Source organism: Melospiza georgiana, chromosome 7, assembly GCF_028018845.1.
Source record: "Melospiza georgiana isolate bMelGeo1 chromosome 7, bMelGeo1.pri, whole genome shotgun sequence".
NCBI lineage: Eukaryota > Metazoa > Chordata > Aves > Passeriformes > Passerellidae > Melospiza > Melospiza georgiana.
The window spans coordinates 7,450,832-7,474,194 of record NC_080436.1 but is presented as its reverse complement, the minus strand read 5'-3'; the positions used below and the strand labels follow the sequence as shown (position 1 = coordinate 7,474,194).

At 42.8% G+C, this 23,363-nt stretch overlaps 1 protein-coding gene across 1 annotated transcript in view; it reads left to right on the top strand.

The window, feature by feature from the left end:
* CPS1 (carbamoyl-phosphate synthase 1) overlaps nucleotides 1–23,363 on the top strand; it is a 90,256-nt gene that overhangs the window by 43,440 nt on the left and 23,453 nt on the right. Inside the window, exons 21-25 of the mRNA XM_058028142.1 lie at nucleotides 932–1,050; nucleotides 10,976–11,117; nucleotides 12,920–12,985; nucleotides 13,542–13,605; nucleotides 17,294–17,475. Of these exons, the coding sequence (XP_057884125.1) occupies nucleotides 932–1,050; nucleotides 10,976–11,117; nucleotides 12,920–12,985; nucleotides 13,542–13,605; nucleotides 17,294–17,475 (573 nt within the window). The remainder of the gene's footprint in view (nucleotides 1–931; nucleotides 1,051–10,975; nucleotides 11,118–12,919; nucleotides 12,986–13,541; nucleotides 13,606–17,293; nucleotides 17,476–23,363) is intronic.

Genomic DNA, 23,363 nt, shown 5'->3' with positions numbered 1-23,363 from the left:
AAAGATACCGTGCTGGCATTATCATTATGGTTGATTATAGTTGCTTTGTCAGGAGAGTTGTAACTGTACACCACTGGTGAGACCCAAGAAATTGCATTGATAGAAAATACATCATATTGAGGGCTCTCTGAGGTGCTGGGGTTTTTTAATATTACAATGGTTTGTAACCTATTGTCTTATGAATAATATCTCTGTGGGGTTCTAGCTGTAAATAATTTATTTTTAAAAAGCCCATCAATAACCCCAGCAAGAAAGAAGGGAAATTTGAATGGTCTTGACATTATCTTGAGGCAGAGTGAGAGAAGCTAGAGCTGTGTTGTAGCTGAAACATCACCCAGGACCTGACTTTGCCTTGCTTCAGAGGTAATGCAAGGCCACATGCTTTGATTCAGCCCTGTATTTCAAGGCTATATCAAGATTTATGCTCCAAAGCAAAATGTTCCTTCACAGCTGAGAACCCAGAGCTTCTTGTTTTACATTTGCAGTTAGGATGTTGGCAGTGGGCCTGAGATTTAGGCAACTTGAGTGGTAAGAGGTGTGCAGATGGAGGATTGGTCACTGCAGCCTGAATGTGACTCCCTGTGGTTAGCTAGGCATCTTCTCAGTGGCCACCCAGCCTAGGTCCCATCAGCTTGTCTGGCTGCTGGCTCTGTGGAAAGCAAATTACTTCTCACTGAAAGAGAAGCCAGCTTTTGGAACCAGAGCACAGAGAGAAGTGGCTGGGGCCTCCCTGCACTCCTCATGGGGCACAGTTTCTGTTGCTGCAGGAGACAGGGCCAAGAGGTAGATGAACATTTGAGAGGTAGATGAACATTTGACTTGTACATCTTGATCTACATAACTTTTTTCTTTCTGCTAGCTGTTTGCAGACTAGGTGTGTATTTGTGCAGTGTGTTAAAGGGGCTGTTTGGTGCTGTCCTGTTTCTGGCAGGCCTTGGAGGATGAGGTCCCTGTGGATGTCATTCACCAGCTCACAGCCATTGACAAGTGGTTTCTGTACAAGATGCGCAGCATTGCCAACATGGAGAAGATCCTCAAGGAACAGAACAGGTAAAAAAGCCTTGTCCTAGGGCACAACAATTCTCCTGGGAATCCTGCTCAGAAAACTATGGTAAGCACGCATGCAGTCCATGCTGAGAAGTTTATCGAAGTGCATGGAGTAAATGATGGTGTCTTAAAACCCAGTACACTGTCTCAGTCAGCAGAAATTTTGGAACACGCTCTTTTTGGTAAAATAGTTCCTTGGATTATGGAAGTTATGGTTTACTATGGAAAATGCTCAGTATTTGAGGATTTTAGTCTCTGAGACTAAAGAGTGGGAATGTGGATGGCCTGCAATGAGTAACTCATATACCTAGTACAGAGTTGCCTTTCAAACTCAGCACTGAACTTGTCCTGACTTACTGCACCTGAGTGTCACATACAATGCATTTTATTTCCAGCCTGGAGTATTGAATTTTAAGCTTTTCCTCTTTGTTGTGATCATGCAGTATGTGTGAGTATTGCTTTTGTACCACTCTTTAAAACACCTATGGCTCCAGGCCTATTTAAATATAAATCTTCTTCCTTCGAGAAAAATGATCATATAAAATCCAACAGAAAAGATAGCAGTAAATTAAAGGAGTGGGCTATATTTCAGTTCAGACTCTTGCTGACTTGAGCTTTCCCTTCATGTTTTACGAGGCTGGGAGAGGCTCCTTGCTGAATTATTGGCAGAGTACTGTTGGCTTTTGTGTCTCGGGTACCCGTTGGGCTCGCTGGTGTCACCACACGATGGCACTGGGAGCGCAGCAGAGGCAGCGAGCTCGGAGCCGCTCCTCGCTTCACCTGCGACATCTCTGCTTTTAATTGAGCAGCTCTTGCCCTCCCTTGCACCCGGAACAAGCAGCATCTGGAGCCAAACAAAAATAAATGTGGGGAGAGAGGTGGAAGAAAAGGAGTAACTTGATTATTCGCAGAAATCTGTTGTTTGGCTGCAGAAGTTTTGTCCTCTAACATCTGTCACATGGCATTTCTATCTGGCCTTGTAAACATGCATGTGCAGCTCCCGAGGGGAAAAAACCAACATATCCACAATCAGTTTGTCACTGTGGGAGTGGCATGCTCTGGAACGAGGCCCCAGATGTTGGCTGCATCCTCAGCTGCTATAAATCCACATTTATATATATTTATAGATATAGATAAGCATATATATATATATTTATATATAAATCCTCTACAGAGGCCAGTCTTCCTGAACCCTCCTATATCCCTGAGCTTGCTTTTCCTTTTTCTGCAATGGCTGGCAGAGGAATGTGCTTTCCCTTTCTCTGCCATGGGTGGCAGGTGATTGTACAACCAGTGAGCAGTAGGTGGTACCACCCTACACAGTTTTTCATCCTTGTGGTGCCCAGAGAGCCCTTGCACAGTATCCAGCCTTGAATTTTTGTCAGACACAAGCAATGTTGTGTCCCTTGGAAGTGGATTCTTGCAATTCAAATCAGATTGTGGGTGGTATCATGGAATCACAGAATGGTTTGAGTTGGAAGGGTCCTTCAGGATCATCTAGTTCTCACCCCCTTCCACTGAACTAGTTTTAACACCTTCCACTACACCAGGTTGCTCCAAACCTTGTGCAGCCTGGCCTTGGACACCTCCAGGGGTCCAGAGGCACCCACAGCTTCTCTGGGCAGCAATGCCAGGGCCTCCCCACCCTCACAGAGAAGAATTTTTTTGTAATAGCTAACCTAAATCTTCTCTGTCAGTGTGAACCTGTTCCCCCTCATCCTGTTGATGACTATTTTTTCCCTAAAACCACAAGCCAGACACAGGGTGATAAAAGGGGTTATCTTTATAAGGATCCTTAGGTGCACAACTCCCCACGTGGAAAACACCAAAGATACACACATAGCATAATGCATATACAATTTTTAATAGGTTTTGCAAATTAGCATATTTGACAAGAATCCCCCAATTAGAGACCTAAGTAGTGAAGTTATTCCCCACTGGTTCAATTTTATTTGAATTCTCCCTCTTTCAGATAGGAACTAAACATTGTTGATGAAAATGTCTCAGAGATCATTTCAACTGTGGCTTTACAGAGAATCCAACCTTGGACCCACAGCTTGGAGCTGCTGGGGAATTTATTCTGTCTTACTGTCTAATAGGGTAGATAAAACACTAGCTACAAATACTATGATAGGCTACAGAGCTACAAATAAATGTGTGAAGAATATAGGTAATGTATAAAAGAAAAAGAGGCAAAAATCAATTTGGCATTACTGTCACTCCATGCTCTTTAAAATAGTCTCTCTCTATCTTTCTTGTTGGCTCCCTTCAGGTGTTGGAAGGCTGCAGTTAGGTCACTCTGCAGCCTTCTCTTTTCCAGGCTGAACATATAAATTATCTTACCCTTATTCACTTACCAGAGCAGATTTTCACTCCACTATCAGTGCATTATTTTTTCTCTCCACTAGAATTGCTCACACTTTTGCAAAAAAACCTGTCTTTCCTCCCAGCCAGCACAGGAGGGAGGGGATGGACTGTCCAGCTGCATTACATTGAAGGCACAAAGGCAAAAAGCCAGGGAAAAACACTTGGGACTTGAACTAAGAGGCCAGTCCAGTGAGGCACATCAGGAACCAGATCTCTGCCATAGGCAGGGGAAAGCTAATTGAGTGATGCAGATGAGACTTGGCACACATGTGCCCTTCCTGCAGCCAGCTGTTTCCAGTCCCCAGCATGCCTGGCACGAGTTCTACCTGTGCTACAGAATAATTTCCAATTGAGAAGAGTGAGGGGTGATGCCATCACTGCTTTGAACCTTTCTGTCAGAGTACAGTTCCCAGAAGCAGGAGTAGTTGCCCTGTTCCTGGGCATTGCTGCTGGCTACAGGCTGTTGGGATGGATCCACCCCTTCCTTTCTGTCTCTGTGTTGGTTTGGGGGTTCTTTGCAGTGAGGTTTTGAATGCAGTTGGAGTAACAAAAGTCTTGATTTGGCCCCTGCAGAGCTGTAGTAGAGACTGGTAACAAGGAGCTGTCTCTGCCCAGAGGAAATGAAGAGCTAGAACAAGTGGGTGAGACACACAGATGGGGAAGGGGGGTCAGAGGCAGGTGGAGGCCTTTGAGAGCCGTTCAGGAAGCAGCTCTCACACACCACATGCTGCCTTGCATCCTCACCACGTGCAGGGATGGAGAGGTGAGCAGAAAATCTTACTGATCCATGCAATGGATCTGCTTACACCTGTGAGAGGCTCTGTGGGAAAATGCAGTGCTGAGGGAAAAACTTCTGCCCTACAAATGTTTGTAAACATAAATTAATAGAGGCAAATGAATTGCCTCTGTGGTGTAGAGGCAAGGACAGCCATTTGCAGGCACAGTAGGGACAGGGAAAAGCACCCTCTGCCCCATTTACCTTTGTCCCATTGAACTTTTTTCTGAAGAAGATTGGGCCTGGTGCTGGGTGGGACTGTAAAGCTCTGTCATGCTGCAGCAGTGGTTCCATTTCTGCCTGTGGGCCCTCTAGGATGGAGAAGGAGTTGTTTCAGATATGTGATGTGGCTGTAGGAAAGCAAATGGCCTGAGTTGAACTGGGAAAAGAAAGCTATTTTGAGTGTACTTGTGAGAATTACAAGTAATATCACAGACATGTCAAACATGTGCCTCTGCTGGTTCTCCTGTGACCTTACATATTTTTTATTTTGGAAGCTTACATTTGAGGGGGTTGTTGTTGTTGTCTGACCAATTACCTTTATACCTGCAGTGTAATTTTAACTTCAACCTTCCCCACCATGCACATAAACAAATAAAACCACTTGTGCACACTCACATGGAAGGAGCAGGCACCATGCCATGCTGTCAGTGCATTACAGGTGATGCTGTATGAAGCAGTGGCAGTGCAGTAGGATGTGCTATTATCTGGGAATTATTTCCCTAGATTTGGCCTTGCCAGTCCTGTGAGTGAAAAGGGGAAAAAGGGCCTGGAGAGACCCCACTGGCTTTTCATCACACCAACAGCTCATGGAGGAGGTGGGAGTTTGGACACACCATACTCAGCTGTGTGATGGTGTTCACAGGGGTCTTGTAATGAGGGAAGAGATGAGGATCTGACTCCATGTTTCAGAAGGCTGATTTATTATTTTATGATATGTTATATTAAACTATACTAAAAGAATAGAAGAAAGGAGTTCATCAGAAGGCTGGCTAAGAATAGAAAAAGAAAGAATGATAACAAAGACAGAGAGTCCAAGTCAGCCAGCTGTGATTGGCCATTAATTAGAAACAACCACATGAGACCAATCACAGATGCACCTGTTGCATTCCACAGCAGCAGATAACCATTGTTTACATTTTGTTCCTGAGGCCTCTCAGCTTCTCAGGAGGAAAAATCCTAAGGAAAGGATTTTTCATAAAACATGTCTGTGACAGAGAATGTACAACAAACATGATTAAATAGAGGTAAAGAGGTAGGCAGCCATGGTGAAATCATCACTTAGCCCCAGGTGACATGGGGACAAAAGCCTTGTTGAAAATTGATAGGACTTGTGTTCCTAAGTCACTTAGGTAGCTCTATGGCAATGGAACCTGCAATTGATTGTATTTGCCATCACCTGAGAGCTCCTAGGGATGGGGAAAAGTAGAGGTAGTGGAGTCACGTTCACTGCTGGAGAAAATCCAAGTAAAACCCAGGAAAGCCATCTTGCAGCAGACAGAAGTGTGAGTATATTGCCCAAAGAGGAACATTTCAATATTGATTAAAGGCTGTAAAGTAGAATTCAATTGAGGAAAGAGGAGCATTATAAGCCACCATTGTGAAGAGCAAAGCACAGAGATGGTGAGCTTGCCCAAAGTCTCAAAGACAGTCTGACTGTGCAGTGACTTGAACTCTGTCACCTGAAATCTCAACTCTTCAAATTAACCTTAATGGAAACAGCAAATCATCTTTTTGGCAGATACTGAACTAGCCAGCCTGCTAACAGGGGGAAATTATGGCACTAATCATATTTTGATAATTTTATGCTTTGAAGGAAAATATCTCCTTGTTCTCTGAGTGTTGTGAGAAAACACCTCCTGGCCTGTTGTGTGCTTAAAAGGAGTAAGTGCAGTCCTGACTGTCAATAACCCAAAAAGACTTGGGTTAATAAAGGAGAAAGACAGAAGTAGGAGGGTGCAGACCCACTTTGGCCCAGCATTTGTAGCTGGGTGTTCTGCTCAGTTACCCATGGGAGAATTGTTTATTGCAAAGGCTTTTGGGAGCCCGTGTCCCTTCTTTGAAAGCTGTTTGTTGGAAGCATGACTGTGGTGGAGTAGGCACAGAAATACAGGTGTTGGAATGAAAATCTGGCACCTGCAGGTGAGGGAAACTCAGGCCATCAATAGCCTGGGCTCTTTGACAGGGTGTTCTGCAGTCCCACTTTTCTCAGCAGCAATTTCTGCTGACCTATGTGCTTTGGGGACTGGTCAGAGTGTGGCACACACTCAGGACTTGTGTGAGCATCAAGCAGAGCAGGTGCAGTGGTAGGAAATGAGGCTGTGCTGGTTTGTGCCGTTTGAGGAGCTGTCACTGACATGTTTGCAGTGCTCCTCTCCAGCTAACTGGAAAGATTACCTTTGTCTTCTTTGTCAACTCTAGGGCAGGAAAGGCTTGGGAGCAAGTTCAGAATGCAGTACATGAGGAGAATAAAATACAAGCAGCTATTCAGCACTGCTGTTTGTGCTTTGTGTGGATCTAACATAAGATACTTTCTATTTGTCTTGTAGAGCCACTGGTAATAACTTCACAGCTGTGTTTTCTTCCAAAGCATCTGAACATTTGTGAAAATGCAATATGTATGTATTCCTTGATGCAGGGGATACACGGGCATTGCCTTAAAAAGCCATTGGGGAGCCTCTGTAACCAGTCGTTGCAATGCTAGGAGCAGGGCACTCTGTACTGTGGCAACCCAGCAAAGACCTCAAAGCTCTCTTTTACCAGAGATGGAAAATAGGCTTTCAGAAAACATCTACAACCCGTTTCTTGGCTGTGTTTTGGTGTGAGCTGCTGCTTTAGCTCACTTAATCTTGTCAGTGAGTCATTCAGGTCTTAGGGCACAGTGTGAGGCTCATGTTACTTAAATCAAGATGTCCACAATGAGATTTATTAGCCCGGGGACCAGAATGTTAAAGGTGCAGAGAGCTGGAATGACAATTGCTCTGTGAGTGAGATTTGATGGTTTACAGCTCCTGCTTCCTTAAACACTCCTTTGACATCTTTTTGTCAGTCATCTCATGAGTTTTGTAGGAGGGGAAAACTGGTAACAATCTGTCTCCTTGAGAAGAGGAGCAGGGAGAGAATTTGTACTGCGATCTCATTATTTTAATTGTAACATGCTGAAAATCTTGTAAAACATCAGAAGTAATCAAGGAAACCACTAGGAGCCTTGAAGCAGAGCAGGACAGTGAGGAAATGAGAAAGAATATGCTTTTGTACATAACTCAGCCTGAAACTCAGCAGGTTTTGAAACCTGCAGGCCTTTGACTACTGAGAAAGGAAGAGCTCTCTCAGGACTGGGTATAATGAATTTGGCTTCCAGCACTTCTTACTTTTGGTCCACTCTGCTTGCTGTAGTGAAACTGGGCTAAAAGTTTAGTCTGGGCTTAAATCACTTCAGATTTGGGAGTGCAAGATATGTGGGCTGAGCTGCTCACCTTTGCAGCTCCTCTGTGCATATCCAAGCCACACTTGTAGCTCCTGAGATAAGGCAGGGAGGAGTTGTGTCCCAAATGCTCCCAGCTCAGGCTGTGGCTCTGAGCCCACAAAATATTCCTGATCCTTTTGATCCATACCCATTTACATGGCCTAAGTAACGTGTGGATGGGCATAAACTTGACAACATACCTGAAAAGAATCAGAGGCTGATTTGGGAGATAAAAGAGTGTTTCTCCTGCTGGCATCTTTATTGGTAGGTCAGGTGAAAGCTGGTCAAGTGGAAGAGAGGGCTCTGCTGAAGTGAGCAGGGTCTCCTGATAATTTCAGTGCTGTCAGTGTTCCTACAGTCAGTTAATAGATTTCTCCAGGTTCTCTGTGCCAGGTGAAAATTTCCTCATTAAGCAGAATTTATTCCATTTTCTCTTATTGTTTATTGTCAAAGAAGTGAATGGATAGAGTTCCAAACATGAGAGGGTGGAATTTTAAATTAAAAGCAACTACAAATCAACACTGGAAGCTGGAACAGTCACAAGCAAGGTTGGGGAAAGGCATGTTTTGTTTATAAACTGCAAAATGAGCAGAGGACTACAGTTTTCTGAGGAGGTGAACAACCATTTAATAATCATGGTAGTGTAATTGTCTGGGTTTGAAGCTCTAAAACTCCAGACTTTCATTTTGCAAAGGCAAAAGTTAGGAAGAGGAGCATTATAGAAGTTTGAAATCATGGTCACTTAGTCTTCTCTCATTTCAGAATTGATTCTAAGCCAGTGAAGGGGTTTAATCTTTGGGAGACTTTTTGGTCTGTGTAGGAAAAGAGAGTGATGCTCCAGGGGAAAGTGGGAGGCAGTGAGGTAAGACTGGGTCATGTGATTTGGTGTATCCAGGACTGAGGATTTTTGTCTTGTCTTTTAGTGCTGGATTTCTGGTGAGCTTGAAGGGTTATTTGCTGTCAAATATTCAAAGAGATTGGCCTGATTCAGCTCTTGCTGGCTTTAGTGTCTCCAGCTTGTCTAAAGGGCTGTCTCTGAGCAAAGGGGGAATTGCCCCTTAAAAATTGTCACCCCTAAACCTCTGCATGTTTATTTTGCTATCTGCAAGATAAGAATCACCTTATAATACTGTTTGCATGTTTCTGTATATTATTTCCATGAAAGTTGAGACAGAAATGCTAAAAGTTACCATGATTAGTAAATGGAAGCTATTCAGTTATGAAAATGTGTGTCCAGCACAGGTAGAGAGGCAGCCTGATTTCCATAGCAGCGCTGAGGATTTGCAATTCTCTGATTCAGTTCCCATTAAACATGATGGACCAATTCTGATGATTTCTTCTATCATGCTTTAGGAGTGGCAGAGGAATAAGTGCATGGAAAAAATGCATGGCTCCATTTCCCCTCTAGGAACTTGTCTTTTCTCTTTTGCATGCTGGTTTTCCTGTAAAAAAACTAGTTACCTTTCTGCATGGATTAGTGAGTGGCCTAACCTAATTTAAGCTGCTAGCCCAAGGCAAACGAATCATGGTGCAAAATAATCACTGCTTTTGTTCTACCCTCCCAGCTGGGAGGGAGGGTGACAGTGAATGATATTGTTATAATGAGATACAAGAAATGGAATGAAAACAAGCTGCAAATGAAGGCAATTTGCTGTCTCTGACAGTAATCAAATGACAGCCAGCTCTGTGTGTTCCTGAGGCAGAAGGGAGGGAGGGCAAGGGAGTAAACTGCTCAGAAAGAGGCTCATTTTCTTGGGGTCATCAGGTCTACTCACTCATCCTAAGGAGGCTGGGTCCTTAATAGCCAGTGAGTGCTAGCATCAGTTTTGACAGAGAATTGATGGAGTTTGCTGTGTTTGCTTCTGTAAAACACACATCTGTGCCTCCAGTTCTGGTGTTCGTGATTTGTGCAGGAAGTTCTGCCTCTGAGCTGGGATCAGAAAGTGGAATGGAGTGAGGAGAAGTAAAGGAGTTTCTGAGATATTGGAGCATGGAAATCATGAGTTTTAATACAGTGGGGTGCCACAAAGTGGATGTTACTTTAGGAAATCCTAACCTGGGAAGCTCAGCCTGCTGGACTAGGCAATAAAATAATAGTATTTATTTTAAAATATCATTGAGCAAAGGACATAATTCAAAAACTCTGATTTAGGAAAATTGCTTGTTTGTTAATCATTCTGTTTTCCTTATTCAGAACTTGCTCATAAAATATTGGTTTATTGGGCAGGCAAGAATGCTCTTGGCAATGAAGGTGTAAAGAAGTAGTCCTGATAAAAATACAGGTTTTAAAAAATGTTTTTGCAAAAGCTAAGCTTAGAGAAGGTAGCATAGAAAGAGAGGGAGGCAGAAACTACAAGGGTGGAGTCAAACCAAAGTGGGATGAAGAATGGAAGAGAAAAGAGTAGAGTAAATGAAGAGGGAATGGAGAAGATGAAAAACATGAAAAGCAAAATGGACAGGTAAATGTTGATTTTAGAAATGGTAGGGGGGAGCAATGTGTTTCAAGTAAACAGCAAAACCAGGACTTCTGAAAAGCAAAACCAGGAGAACAAAAATGTATGGAAGTATTGAGAGACCCTGGTTGTAAATATGAAATCAGAAAGGTACCCCTGCTTTGTCTGGTCAGTGCCCCCTCTCCATTTGTCTAATGCAAGAAGCAACACTAAGATATGGAAAAGGGTCTATTGAGAGTGTCACAAGAAAAAACCTACTTTGTGTGTGAGCCTCTAAAGGGCATTTCTGCTGCCCATCTCTGAAGTGAGATGCTTTTTGGCCATTTCAGAAGGTAAGCAGAACATCTTCAACAACAGGAAGAAAACTTGGTTGGGATAAATTGTGTTTCCCAGCTCAGCATGGTGGTCACAGTGTTAGGGCATAGTTATGCCTCTGAATGGCTCATCCCACTCCAGAGCCTCAGGAATTTCATCTTTTGAATGGAGTGGGCAGCTGCAATGAGAGGCAGGAGGTGGAAGCACATACATAATGATTGGTCCAGCCCGGTCTGGTCAGGCCTAGGTTTAAAATTTAGACTAAGAGGATGTAAGGGAGATATTAAGTTAGGGTTTGGGCACTGATTCCTTTCTCAAAAAGTAAATGTTTTACTTCCTACTGCTTGCAGGCTTTACCACAGAGGTGTTTGTGTGGGACACACCAAGGACAAAAAAGATGTTTTATGTTGAGTCTTTTTCCTTTTCTTGCCTTCACATGCATGATCCTGTAGCAACTTTACGTAGAGACAGAAGCACTCATGTATCTTCTAGTTATTGCTGTAAGGTGTAAGGTCTCATGCAGAGGTGTTTTTTTTTTTAATTTAATCCCAGCAAAACGATTCCAGAGGAGACACTGAGGAGAGCCAAGCAGATGGGGTTCTCTGACAAGCAGATTGGGAAATGCTTGAGGCTGACTGAAGTCCAGTGCCGTGAGCTGAGGCTGAGGAAGGATGTAGTGCCCTGGGTGAAACAGGTATGTGGCAACATCACTGGGCCTGCTGGGGGCTCCAAGAGTGGCAGGAGACCTCTGAATGAGACCTCTGAGTGTCTTTAGAAACCCCTGTTAACATCCTCAGGAATTTGGGTGTTGATGTGAGGAGAGCACAGTTCACCCATGTAGCTGCTCCTTCTGCACTGCAGGCATGCCATGAACATTCCCAAGCAGCCACAGAATATTCTTCAAATTCTTTGGGGCTGAGGGGGAAACATGTGGCTTCAGGAAAAGGCTGAAAATGCTGGCCCACCACGGCAGGACCATGGAGAGCACATCCCTTCTCTCTTGGTAGTAAATTTTTGCAGGCTAATACTTTATTGGAAGTGTGCTATTGTAATGGGTTCATTTGCTATTCGTTGTGATAGCATGAGCCTAATGAGCTCATCTGGCATTCATGGCAGTGTCACTAGGTGCTGGCTGCTTCGTTTAAGGTATGTTGGTATTAAACTGCCACCAGCTGGTTTTCTGTCCTTAAAGATGGTAAAAAAACTAAACCCAAGCTACTAAACGTTTCTGAAAGAGTTCATTTGTATCCTCGGGCCCAGTTCGAGGTGCCAAGTCTTTTTCTGTCCTCCAGCTGCTGTTTTTCTTCTGTGGCTCACCTGGCCACAGAAACTGCCTGGTTTTGCACTGTCTTCTCTCAGCTGCATATGGCACTGCAGTGCTGGATTGATTTTTGTGCCAAGGTTCACTTAATAAGGTCATTCCACTTGAGCCTGCCTGTGTGCCTTCAAAGCATATGGAGCCATGAAGTACAAGTCACAGCATTAGCAACAGTAATGAGCAGCAGACACATGGTGCTAATGATGTAAGGTCACATTCTCCATGATTCACAAGGCTTTGGACAGGCAGTGGGGATTCCTGGAAGTGCTTGAAGTTTGGGCAGATTTTTAAATGGTATAGCACATAAAAATTCATGTCAAGACTGCTTTCATATTTTTCCCTGTTCAGTAGTCTCTGTAGAAATGTTTCAGATGTTCGTTCAGGAAACTTCAGCAGCTTCTGGTGACCCAGATGGACTGGGTACCAAGTATAACATGCCATGAGTAGTTGACACAAATAGTTTGTGAACAGCCTCATGGGCAAAATATTCTTCTGGGCTCTCTTGTGACTAATTACATAAGAAACTGTTGAAAAATATATATGAAAGGTGGTTTAAAATCACTCTTGCTTTGTGTACCATTTAATTAGTCTACATATACATTTAAACTCTACATATACATATAAAGGCTGGTTAAAAATCTTGCTTTGTGTACCATTTAATTATCAAAGCATGAGTTATATTGTAACATAAACACAAAGCAATTGTGCTGCCACTCCACAAGATTTCCAAGTGATATTGTGTGTGTGTTTGTATTCAGTGTGGGAGTCAGTGGGGTCAAGAGTAGTCTGAAGATTCCAGACAGCCTAGTTTTAAAGGACAGAAAACCTGCAAGAATCTTTGTAATCTGCTGAATAAAGTAGAGAATGAGGGCCTTGGCAAGCGGGGCAGAGTTCCTGGGCTGTGTAGGTGTTTCAGCCAAGAGGTGAAGAGCTAAAACTGCAGCTTAGAGATGGTAGAGGGTTGTGTTGACTGAACTGTAGGGTTGGGGCAAGGCCAGGCATATGCTGTGTTAACAGCACAGCTCAGGTCACCTCCTTTTGAGGAAAGATAGGATGGGAAAATAAGGAGTGAAATGGCAGTAGAAAGGGAAAGAGGCAAAAGAAAACAACCCAAAAATCTGCATGTAAGAAAGGTCTTGCACTGCCCAAGTCACAATGCCCCTTTGTTTCCTGTACAGATTGACACCCTGGCAGCAGAGTACCCAGCAGTGACTAATTACCTCTATGTCACCTACAATGGGCAGGTAGGCACCCTCAGAAACAACAGCCTCATTGCTGTCTGCTCTGATTTCTTTTCCCTATTCCATGTTATTTCTGGAAATCTTGCAGATGCCTCGGTCTCCATAGCAATTCTTTTGGATGGTTTTACATAAAATCCCCTTCCAGCAGGCCTGGAACTTTCCCTGGCTCCACTCCTGATCCAGTGCATTTACTGTTAATGCCCCTGTGTTGTTAAGAGCTTGTCATTTATCACCTGTACATGCACAGGAAGGTGTTGGGAATGCAGAAGTCCGATTTCCCTTATCTCACCCTAACATTATTTTTATATGAAACTCCACAGGTCCTTAGGCAGCTTCAATAGCCATATTAGAGGTGCTGTTTGTCTTCTGGTCTGGATGCAGCAGTACTAATTCCAGAAGAGCTGCACTTGATTTGCACTGCAGTGAGCAAGATCAGCCTGGAGCCCTGAAGTATCCGATTGTTGGATTTGGGCTGAACCCCAGAAACTGTTTATTCTGAAAATCAGAGTTGGGTGCTTTGGAGTAGAGATCCTAATGACTCTTTTGTCTCCCTCCCCAGGAACATGATGTAAAATTTGATGACTGTGGAGTGATGGTGTTGGGCTGTGGACCATACCACATAGGTAAATCTTCCTTACAACTCTCTGTTCTCCTTGTCCCCTCAAGCCTTCTTCAGATATTCTTGTGCTTCCTTTGTTCCTCTTCTCATATGGCGAAAAAACCCTCCAGAGCAAAGTGCACAGGACATCAATTCCTAACAGAAGGTTTGTATTTTATACTTGGAGATTTCATTTCACACCCTGAAAAACAGCAGGAGAATTTTATTACTTTCCACTCGGTACTTAGTTGTGATTTCCACAAAATTTTACAGAATTTTTTCACATGTTGAGGTCTAGAGAACCTCATACCTTGTATAGAATCTTGTTGCTCCCAAACCTATCTTATATGTTTACTGCCAGCTCATGATGATATTGCCACTCTGCATTTTACAGCTGTAAGTGTAGGTGACTGAAAATATTTTGATCTCTTCAGCTGCTTTTGTGTAAGCAATTTCTCTGTGTGTTGTTTTTTCTTTCAACCCACTCAGATCATTATACAGAGTAACAGTTTCCTTGTGGCTGTGAGTATTGGGTAGACAGACTGCTGAATTCTCTGTGTGATGACTTTCACTTTTTCTTTCCATGGAACTCTCCAAATATCTTGCAGTTATTGACAAGGAAAAAATTGCTTGTTATTCAGCAATATTTCTGTCCTGCATCTCCCAGAACTGGTGATGGGTTATGAAAGCTGGAATTGAAAGCTGCATCCATTTGCTTGGCTTGGATTGGAGAGGTCACATGCTGCACTCCTGTTGCTGTTTGTAGGACCTGTCTTTTTGAACTCCAGCATGAATGTTGAGATGATTGAAGTCAGGAGCAAAACTCCATGATTAGGCTTGTTTTTTGTGAATGATTCTGCTATTCAACAGGCTGTGTGACATGGCTAAAAAATGAAAAGGATGGTGGTGTTTCACAAATTGATAGAATGTATGGGAATACATTTTGCACTGCTCACCTAAATCTCGTTGCTTAGAATTGACATGCAGGTCTCTTGGTCTCATCTGCTCTGCAGCTTTGATTAGATCCATCAAGACCATCTTTGGAAGAGGTTGTAGCTAAATAAAGGCTGCTAGAGAAAACCATTACTTGTAGCTGTAAAGTATTTTGTTCCTAGATGCAATAGCCAAGTTGTTTTCTTGGATTTTTTTTTCACTTTTTTTATCCTTTGAAGACAACTAAGTGTGGTGGTGTTCACAGGGATCCCAGAACGAGGGAAGAGATGAGAATCTTGACTCCATGTTTCAGAAGGCTGATTTATTATTTTATGATATATATTATATTAAAAGAAAATGATCTATTAAAACTATACTAAAAGAGTAGAAGAAATGATTTCATCAGAAGGCTTGAAAGGAATAGAAAGGAATGGAATAACAAAAGCTTGTGACTTTTAGAGAGTCTGAGCCAGCTGACTGAGATTGGCCATTAATTAGAAACAGCCAACATGGACCAATCAAAGATGCACCTGTTGCATTCCACAGCAGCAGATAATTATTGTTTTTCTTTTCCTCTGAGGCTTAGCTTCTCAGGAGAAAGATCCTGGCAAAAGGATTTTTCATAAAATATCATGGTGACAAGTAAACAGTGTGCTTTTCCTTTATGCTTTCAGTATTGTAATCAGAATTCAGTGGGATCAACTCAGTGTTCTCTTCCAGGTTAGAAGAGGCTAAATGATTTGGATGGAAGTTAAGCATGTGGCATTATTTTTCTTATTTCCTTTTTGAAAGCTGAGTTTTAGGTTAAAAAGAAACAAAACAACCTTTATGAATTTTATTTGAAAATAGTTGAAAATATATTGCATATGAATAATATGTTCACACTTCTGCAAAGAAATAAAAAATATTTGAGGGAAGTGAGGCCATTTCAAAAGTCATGCTGTATTCTGCATTTAGAAAGAAAATTATTCAAATAAAAGAGGGTTTTTTTAACATTTCTTGTAATGTAATATGCCAAATAGAAACATGGTGTGAGTCAATGCAGTTACACAACTCTTGAACTTCAGTGCTTGCTTTGACACATCTCTCCTGCATATGTGAAGCCTCAGCAATCCTCACTCTTCACCTGCTTCCAGGAGGGGATCTCCTGTCCTTGAAGGGGATTGGTTGTTTGTCAGCCCTAAAATCAGTATAAATATATTTCCACCAGTGGCATGGGCCAGCAGAGTGCTCTGTAAGTTTTAAGATGTGCACATAGACTCAATGTGGTTGAAATGTGGAAGTGAGTTCAAAAACATGCAGGTATTAATTGTCTCCTGAGGAGCAGTGTCTGGTTATGTTACAGCAGTCATTACCAGTATTACTATTTATTTTCTGTCTCCCTTCTTCCCATGTTTGGGTATGATCATTACTGGCTGTGCCTGGAATACACTTAACAGCTGTTGAGCTGTTTTCCCAGGTTGTCTCTGAAGCAGTCAGATGAGGGCTCCAGATGACCATTGTGTTCCTAAGCTGAGGTTTCTTATGCCTATAAAAATACCTGTGAAATGGAAGTGGAATACAAAAACTGAATGAGCATCTGGTGTCCTGTCTTGGAAACACCCAGGTTCAGATTTGATTTTCCTCTTTTTTTTTTTCTGTGGGGTTTTAACTGAAGCTTAGGCATGTTTTGAGGTTCTTGTTTGACTGAAGTGAGGAAACAACTTATGTGCCTGTCAGGGAGTGACCTGTGCCAGCCATCAGTTTGTGACTAGGTAGTGGAGACAGCAATTAAGCACAGACTGCATTTCTGACATATCTTGTCACACAATTAAATATAAAAGTAATATCAGTGGTTTACAATCATGTAATGACTGAATGCAGCACGATGAGGCCAAGGTTTTCTTGTAGACTGTAAGCACAACCATTGAATTATGTTCTTTCTGCATCATTCTCTGTTTGTGGTACTTGTTTTAGATGTTTGAGCACAGAAATGTGTGGGGTAGTAGCTGTTTGCACAAGTCTTGATTCAAGTGTTCCCTGGAGCCTGCAGCACTGCCCAGGTCCTGAGAGCTGCAGCTTGCCCAAGGCCAGGCACCAAGTCCTGGTGCTCACCCAAGCCCTCTCTGTGCCTCTTGCTTTCAAGGTGGTCACTCAGGCCTTGGGACAGTAGGATGTGCTTGTGCCACAGTGTTGCCATAGTCCTTGTAGCCTTTAAAGCAAGATCCCAGGATCACAGAGTGGCTGTAGAAGTGTTGTTCTTCTCATCTGCCTTACCTGGTGTTGCTGTACAGAAATGTCAAACCCACTAAGATGTAATTTTTCTCTTGTTGGTTTAGCTCTTCTAAAAGGGTAAAAACCACCTCAGTCCTCTGTTCTTCACACCACATCTGTGCAAATGCTTTGTTTCACAGAGTAAGCAGCATTGTGTTATAATAACAGGAGCTCAGTTTATCCCAGTGGTCAGTTTATCATGGAGTGCACTGGTTGGGAGGCAGCAGTGATTGGATGGAAAGCAAGAGCACCCTGAAGTGTTTATGAGCACAGGATGACAGACATGTTGGAGAGGTCTGTCACTCCTGAGCAGCTGAGCCAACTTACCTGTTGTGCTTGGAGCTTCACGTTTTGTGGATGATTAATTTCCATGGGAGTACAATTACATTTCTGGCTCTGAGCTGACAGGAGGCAATGCTGCCTTATTTTTTTTTTTTCTCTTCTTTAAGCTGGAGTGCTGAGAACATCTATTTATGTTTTCTTCTCTGCATCCTTCTTTCTTTGCCCCCTTTTCTGTCTCCTGGCAGGCAGCAGTGTGGAGTTTGATTGGTGTGCTGTCTCCAGTATCCGCACGCTGCGTCAGCTTGGCAACAAGACCGTGGTCGTGAATTGCAACCCAGAGACAGTGAGCACGGATTTTGATGAGTGTGACAGACTGTACTTTGAGGAGCTGTCACTGGAAAGGATCCTGGACATCTACCAAAATGAGGTAAAGAAAAGCAGAAGCACTATAAAAAGCCATGAAGCAACCCAAACTTTTCAAAATTCCTGTCACTAGCTTGCCAAGCAGCTGGGGGTGAGGGGAGAGAGCAAAAGCTGTTTGCTTTGGATCCCAGTGTTGCATTTTACACATCACTGATGCTCCTAGCAGGCTGCTCAATAAAGAATGCCAAATAAATATGAAATTATTTTGCAAGATGCCATATTGTGCAATATTTACAAGCAGGCTTAATTTGCTGCACAGACATTTATCGCACAAACTGTTCTGCCCTCGCACTGCTGGGCCTTAGCAGTTAACCACACTCTTGAATTGAAGCACAAGTCCTCCACCTGGAGCAGTTGAAGGAGTTCTGTGCATCACACCAATGTGTGCTCAAGAATTTGTAGGTTTGGCTTTGCAGTGCAGCTGGCAAGTGGATGTGGCCCAGCATACAGGCAGGCAGACCAGGGAGGGGCATTGGAATTGCCATCTAACCATAAAATGTTCCAGCTCCTGATCTGGACATTGCACTGGGGCTTTTAGCAACTTTCAAGTGTTCAGAAGTGCTGATCTAAGAGATGGAGTATTGTATTTGCAGGGAAGCCCCAACGAAGGCAGGAGTGATGCATCTGACTCCATCTTCTCGGAAGGCTCATTTATTACTTTATCATGCTATATTATATTAAAGAATACTATGCTATACTAAAGAATACAGGAAGGATACTTACTAAATGCTAAAAAGGTAATAATGAAAACTTGTGCCTCTCTCCAGAGTCCCAACACAGCTTGGCCCTGATTGGCCAATGAGCCAAAACAACTCACAGCAGAATCCAATGGAACAATCACCTGTGGGTGAACAATCTCCAAACACATTCCACATGAGCACAGCACAGGAGAAGCAAATGAGATAAGAATTGTTTTCCTTTTCCCTGAGACTTCTCAGCTTCCCAGGAGAAAAATCCTGGGTGAAGGAATTTTTTCAGAGGATCTGAATGCCACAATGGAGGAGAGTCCCAGACATATTTGATGATGAGGGGTTATATAATGTTGGCCCCAATATTGAAAATGTTGATTTCTAGTGGGTAACACCCCCATCTTGGATTTGTTGCTGAGGCTTTTAAAGGTGCTTTCAGGAACTTCATCTACTCTGAAATTCAGCATGAGGTGGCCATGTGACTTGCTGAAGCAATTTGCAGAACTTGCTGAAGAACTTTCCAGAAATGTCTGGAATCTTCTCCAGATCATGTTAAACTTGTGATTTTTCTTGATTACTTTTCCTGATATATGAGGATCTGACCTCATCTCCTTCGTGAATGGATGAAAATTTCTAAAATGGTTTCATAAGCTGGCCATGTTTTGTTCATTCCCAGGTTTGGAACCAAAGCACAGCAGAAATTAAGTCCCAGTCTGTAGGCTCTTATCTTCAGCCATTTGCAAAATACTGTCTATGACTATTTTTAGATTGCATGTTCATACTTTCCTGTTTGTACAGGTTGTTTTAAATTTTTGTAAAAACAGAGACTACTGGAAAACATAGATTTTTCAAGAGGCCAAAGAGTCTGGTGGCTCTCTGGACTCTTAAAGGCTGATTTTTGGATGCTTTAGAGTTATCCATGAGGCTCAGCCCTAAAAGCACTGAACTCTTGTTTACTTAACAGAGCTGAACTTCTGAGCAGGGGCATGGAGGAAGCTGGTGTGACAGTTTGTCAGACAAATAACACTGAGGAAGTACAACATCTAATTACTGCAGGATCAAAGAGAAGGTAGAGATAGGTGATGAGGGAGCTCATTTCCACATGGAGTGCTAGTAATTAGCAGGTTGGGTAAGAAAAATATGTGCAAAGAATACAGAATACATATTGAAACTTGCATTATCCTGGCTTGGCCAGTTTGTGGGGGGCAATGCAGATCTCCAGGTCTAAGAGCAGCACCCTGTCATAACCAGGGTTTGCAGAGGATTTTGCTTCTCTGGCATGGGTGTCAAAACAACCAGCTTGATGTTTGTGCTGGAGGTGTGCAAGGCATCAGAGTCTGAGCATAAACATCCAAAATCAGTGTTGTTCTGTCTAATATTTCCCAAGGTGGATAGGAAATACAAATAGTAAAACCACTTTTCTTCAGCAGCAACATAAGGTAACGGTATTATTATGCCTGATTTGCAAGTAGGGAGACTGAGGAGTAGATAGGCCTGCACAGAGTAATGCAAAGGAACTTGGACAGAACTGGGGACAGAGCCCAGACCTCCAGCAAGTCTAGTCTAAGATACATTATTTGTTATATGTCATTTCTTTAGAAAAATGAGTGAGCCAAATGCTCATGTTCCGCTAAGAGAATACTTCCTCAGGCAAATGCAGTTGGAATTCAGCCCCTGGGGAAAAGATCTTTTTGAGATTCATTTTTAATTTGATCTTTTTGAGATTCATTTTTAATTTGATCAAATTAAAAATGAATCTGGTTCTGAGATCCTTCACCAATCCTGTAGATAGCCATATCTCCCATCTTCACATACAGAGCATGAACAGTATCATGATTTAAGGTTCTTTTAACCGATCCTGGTCATTGCCTCCTCTGGTGTTCCAATGGACAATGAACTGTTGGAAATAACTGCAAAGTCATGGATCATTGGCAAACTGCATCTAAAACCATCAGCAAACAGTGGACACAGCCCTGAACCCTTAGCAGAGATGATTTTCAGCTCCCTAAACATTGTTAGGATTAGCAGCAGAGCTTGGGCAGCTGTTAAGCCCAAGTGATTAGGTGCTCTGATTTGTCCCTGCTTTTCTGATCAGGTAAATTAGGCTGCATCAAGGAGAGAGTTCACCAACAGCACTGAGACAGCTGCAAGCTGCCCACCAAGAAATGCCCACAGCTCCACACAGCCCTCTCCCAGGGATGTGCTCAGCTGTCCCCCCTCTTTCTCTCCCTTGTGTCCTCTTTAACCTCCAGGTGACATTGCCAGCTGCAGTGACTCACCAGAGCCTGAGCTCTGCATAACAGAGCTGTTCATTGGAGGAAAGTTTAATTTACTGCAAGTGTGCAGAGTTAGGTGGTAGTCTATGAGAACAATAATTTAAAAAAATAAATAAAATTCCTTCCCTCAGATTTATTGGCTTTTTGTTTCCAGAGAAGATGTTCCCTTTTTATTTTAATATCTATCTGCTTGAGGGTCTCTACTGATTCTTTTTTCTGTTTTGGAGATTATTCTGAAACAATTCATAAAAGTAAAGGAGGCTCCTAGGTACAATTTTAATGGTCTAATTTGTTTTCAAACTCAGGAAAAAAGAAACCCCAGCTCTATTACTAATGACATAACAGCAAGGTAGTAATAAAAAGAGTGATTTTTGTTATAAAGGAGAAAATAATTCTCTCCAGGCTTCTCTCACTAGATTATGTATTGCATGTATTTTAACGATATCTAATGGCAAGGATGTTATTAATTTTCTTTATAATTAAAATATGGCTGATGACAAAGTGCTATGCAGTGGAGTCCCTTTCTGCCTGCCCACATTTCTCAGTGGAGCAGTCGTGTTCCCTGTTAGGACAGTGGTTGCTCTTTGGGTGGGAACATGCTTTGGGAAACAGAGAATTTTAAACTAAAGAAGTCAGCAGCAGCTAGATTCAGTTTATGGTTCTCCTTGAGTAAAAATGAGTATATGATTCTTTGCTATCTGCTTGAAAAAGGAATCTCCTCTGCCTCCTTAGGGCTGAATCCCTAATTCTATCCCAGCTTTGATGTAGGCAGTGTTTGCATTCCAGATGTGCAGTAACTAGAATTATTTTAAAGGCAGAAATGAGCAGCAGCTGAGGAGAAACTGGTAGCTGGGACATTTCACATATGTCAAGGATAGATTGAGATGTTGGTTGACCTTGGGAGCAAAGCTACTTTGACTTGTTACCCTCCTTCCAAGCTGCAAGGAGGGTTTGCTTATTCACACTCTGGTTCTTATCCTTGTGGGATGATAAAAGCAGGCACTAGAGTGAGTTACTCTGGTTTGGATGGGTCTGGAAGCACTAAGGCATGGATTTCTCTTCCAAGCTGGAGATGGTGAGCTCTGATGTCATGAGACAGCTGCTTTTGGGCACAAAACAGCCCCTGTTCTTTTTCACTGCCTGTCCTAAGCTCTTTCACATGGTTGCTGTTGGCCACCAGCATCATGGCATCCCAGAAGTGACTGCATAGGAAAAAAGGAAAAAAATAATCATCTTATGCTGTGTATTAGCCTACTGAGCAAATAACCTTGGGCTACTAAGTGCTGCTTAAATGCCAGCCTGTTGGATCTTTATTATGGTAGGAAATTCCCACATCAAAGCTTAGTGGGGACTGTACTAGCATTTATCATCTATTTTTGCCCAGTCACTTATAGTCCATTCTGCTCTCAGTTTACAGTTTTGCCACTCCAAATCCCTTTAAATCCCTGATGAAGGAATGCCTGTTCCAGGAAGGCCAGGGAAGCTGACCTTCTTCAGGAAAAACACACTTGTTAATTAAAAGAACAGTGTGCCTCTATCTTTAAGTACCAAACCATGGATCACTTGCTTTATGCGTCTCATTTGTTAGAAGTAAAGGGTAAAACTTCTAAGTTTTTGTTAGGGTAAAACTGTAAAACACATTTGGTTCAAAAGAGCCCTTCACTGGAGCTGTTCTGTGGGCCAGATTGTCCTTTGGGCAAAGTTTTACCATCTTTAATTTGAAAGTAAAAATTTGCTCTTTGTTGTAAGTACTCCAAGGCTTTTTCTTCTACTGAAAATTTTCACACCTGACTAGATTCTACTTGAAAGCATTAGGGATTCTATGTAAAAAAAGAAAAAAACCCCCATATTTGCACCTGTGGAAAGGTGTGTGTTAGCAAGCAGGATCACCTGTCTCTTGTTATTTACTGTTTATTATTTTCTCACTTAAAATGCAAAGCTGCCCAGTGACAGACACAAAATGCTCCACTGTGGCTGGAGGATGCTGTGCCACCTGTTCAGCCCCAGCTACCTCTGGAATTGGAGTGCTTACAAATAACCTGTGTGGGAATGAACAGCCAGGACAGTTTGCTGAAATCTCTGCTACCATCCAGAGCACTGCCAGAAAGGAGAAGCTAGTCAGGAATAAGGAGCATTTATTAAAACAAAGGGCTAAGTGTATCCATAGCTTTGCAGACTGTATGGTGGGTTGAGCTCTGATTTATGCTCTGCTAAGCTTTGTTACACTCCTTAAAGGCTGGCTGCTGGGGCTAGCAAAGGTGCTTTGCTTATTGAGCAGCAGTGCTGGCAGGGAAAAAAACCCCATAAATTCCAGTTGTTTCCCATTGCCTCTCTGCTGGAGGTTACTGCCTTGCATCTCTGGAGTAAAAAAGATTTTGCATGGATGTCTGCTCCTCTGGAAATCTCTGACCATGAGCATGGGAGAGGCTGTTTTCTCAAAGAGCTAGACTGATAAAGAAAGACCTCAGCATTTTATTTGTTTGTGCTGCTGGGTGCAAAGGCCTCCGCAAGCAGAGGGGTAGGCTCAGTTGTAGTGAGAGTCCCCATGTGTAGGAGCACATGGGAAGGAAGCCTGACCCCACAGAGCAGAGAGTTGGGGTTTGTTGGTGTGCAATGCATGTTCTAGTGCAGTGCCTTTCCCCTGGAAAGCAAGGCAATGTGTGTCAGCTCAGTGCTTTGTCCCCACTGGAAAGCAGAAGCACCAAAACCTGACATGCAGACAGAGTAACAGCCTGTGGTTCAAGCAGGACTTAGGGAATCATGGGTTGATGTGAAAGCTGCAAACTTCCCTGGATCCCTAGGGAATTTGACCTCCAGTTATTGCTGGGTTTTGAGTGATATTGAGGAGGGTATTTCTGGTTTAGGGAGGATAAACACTGCAAACCCCACTTGCAGCCTGGCTGCCTCTGGATTAGCACAATTATGGT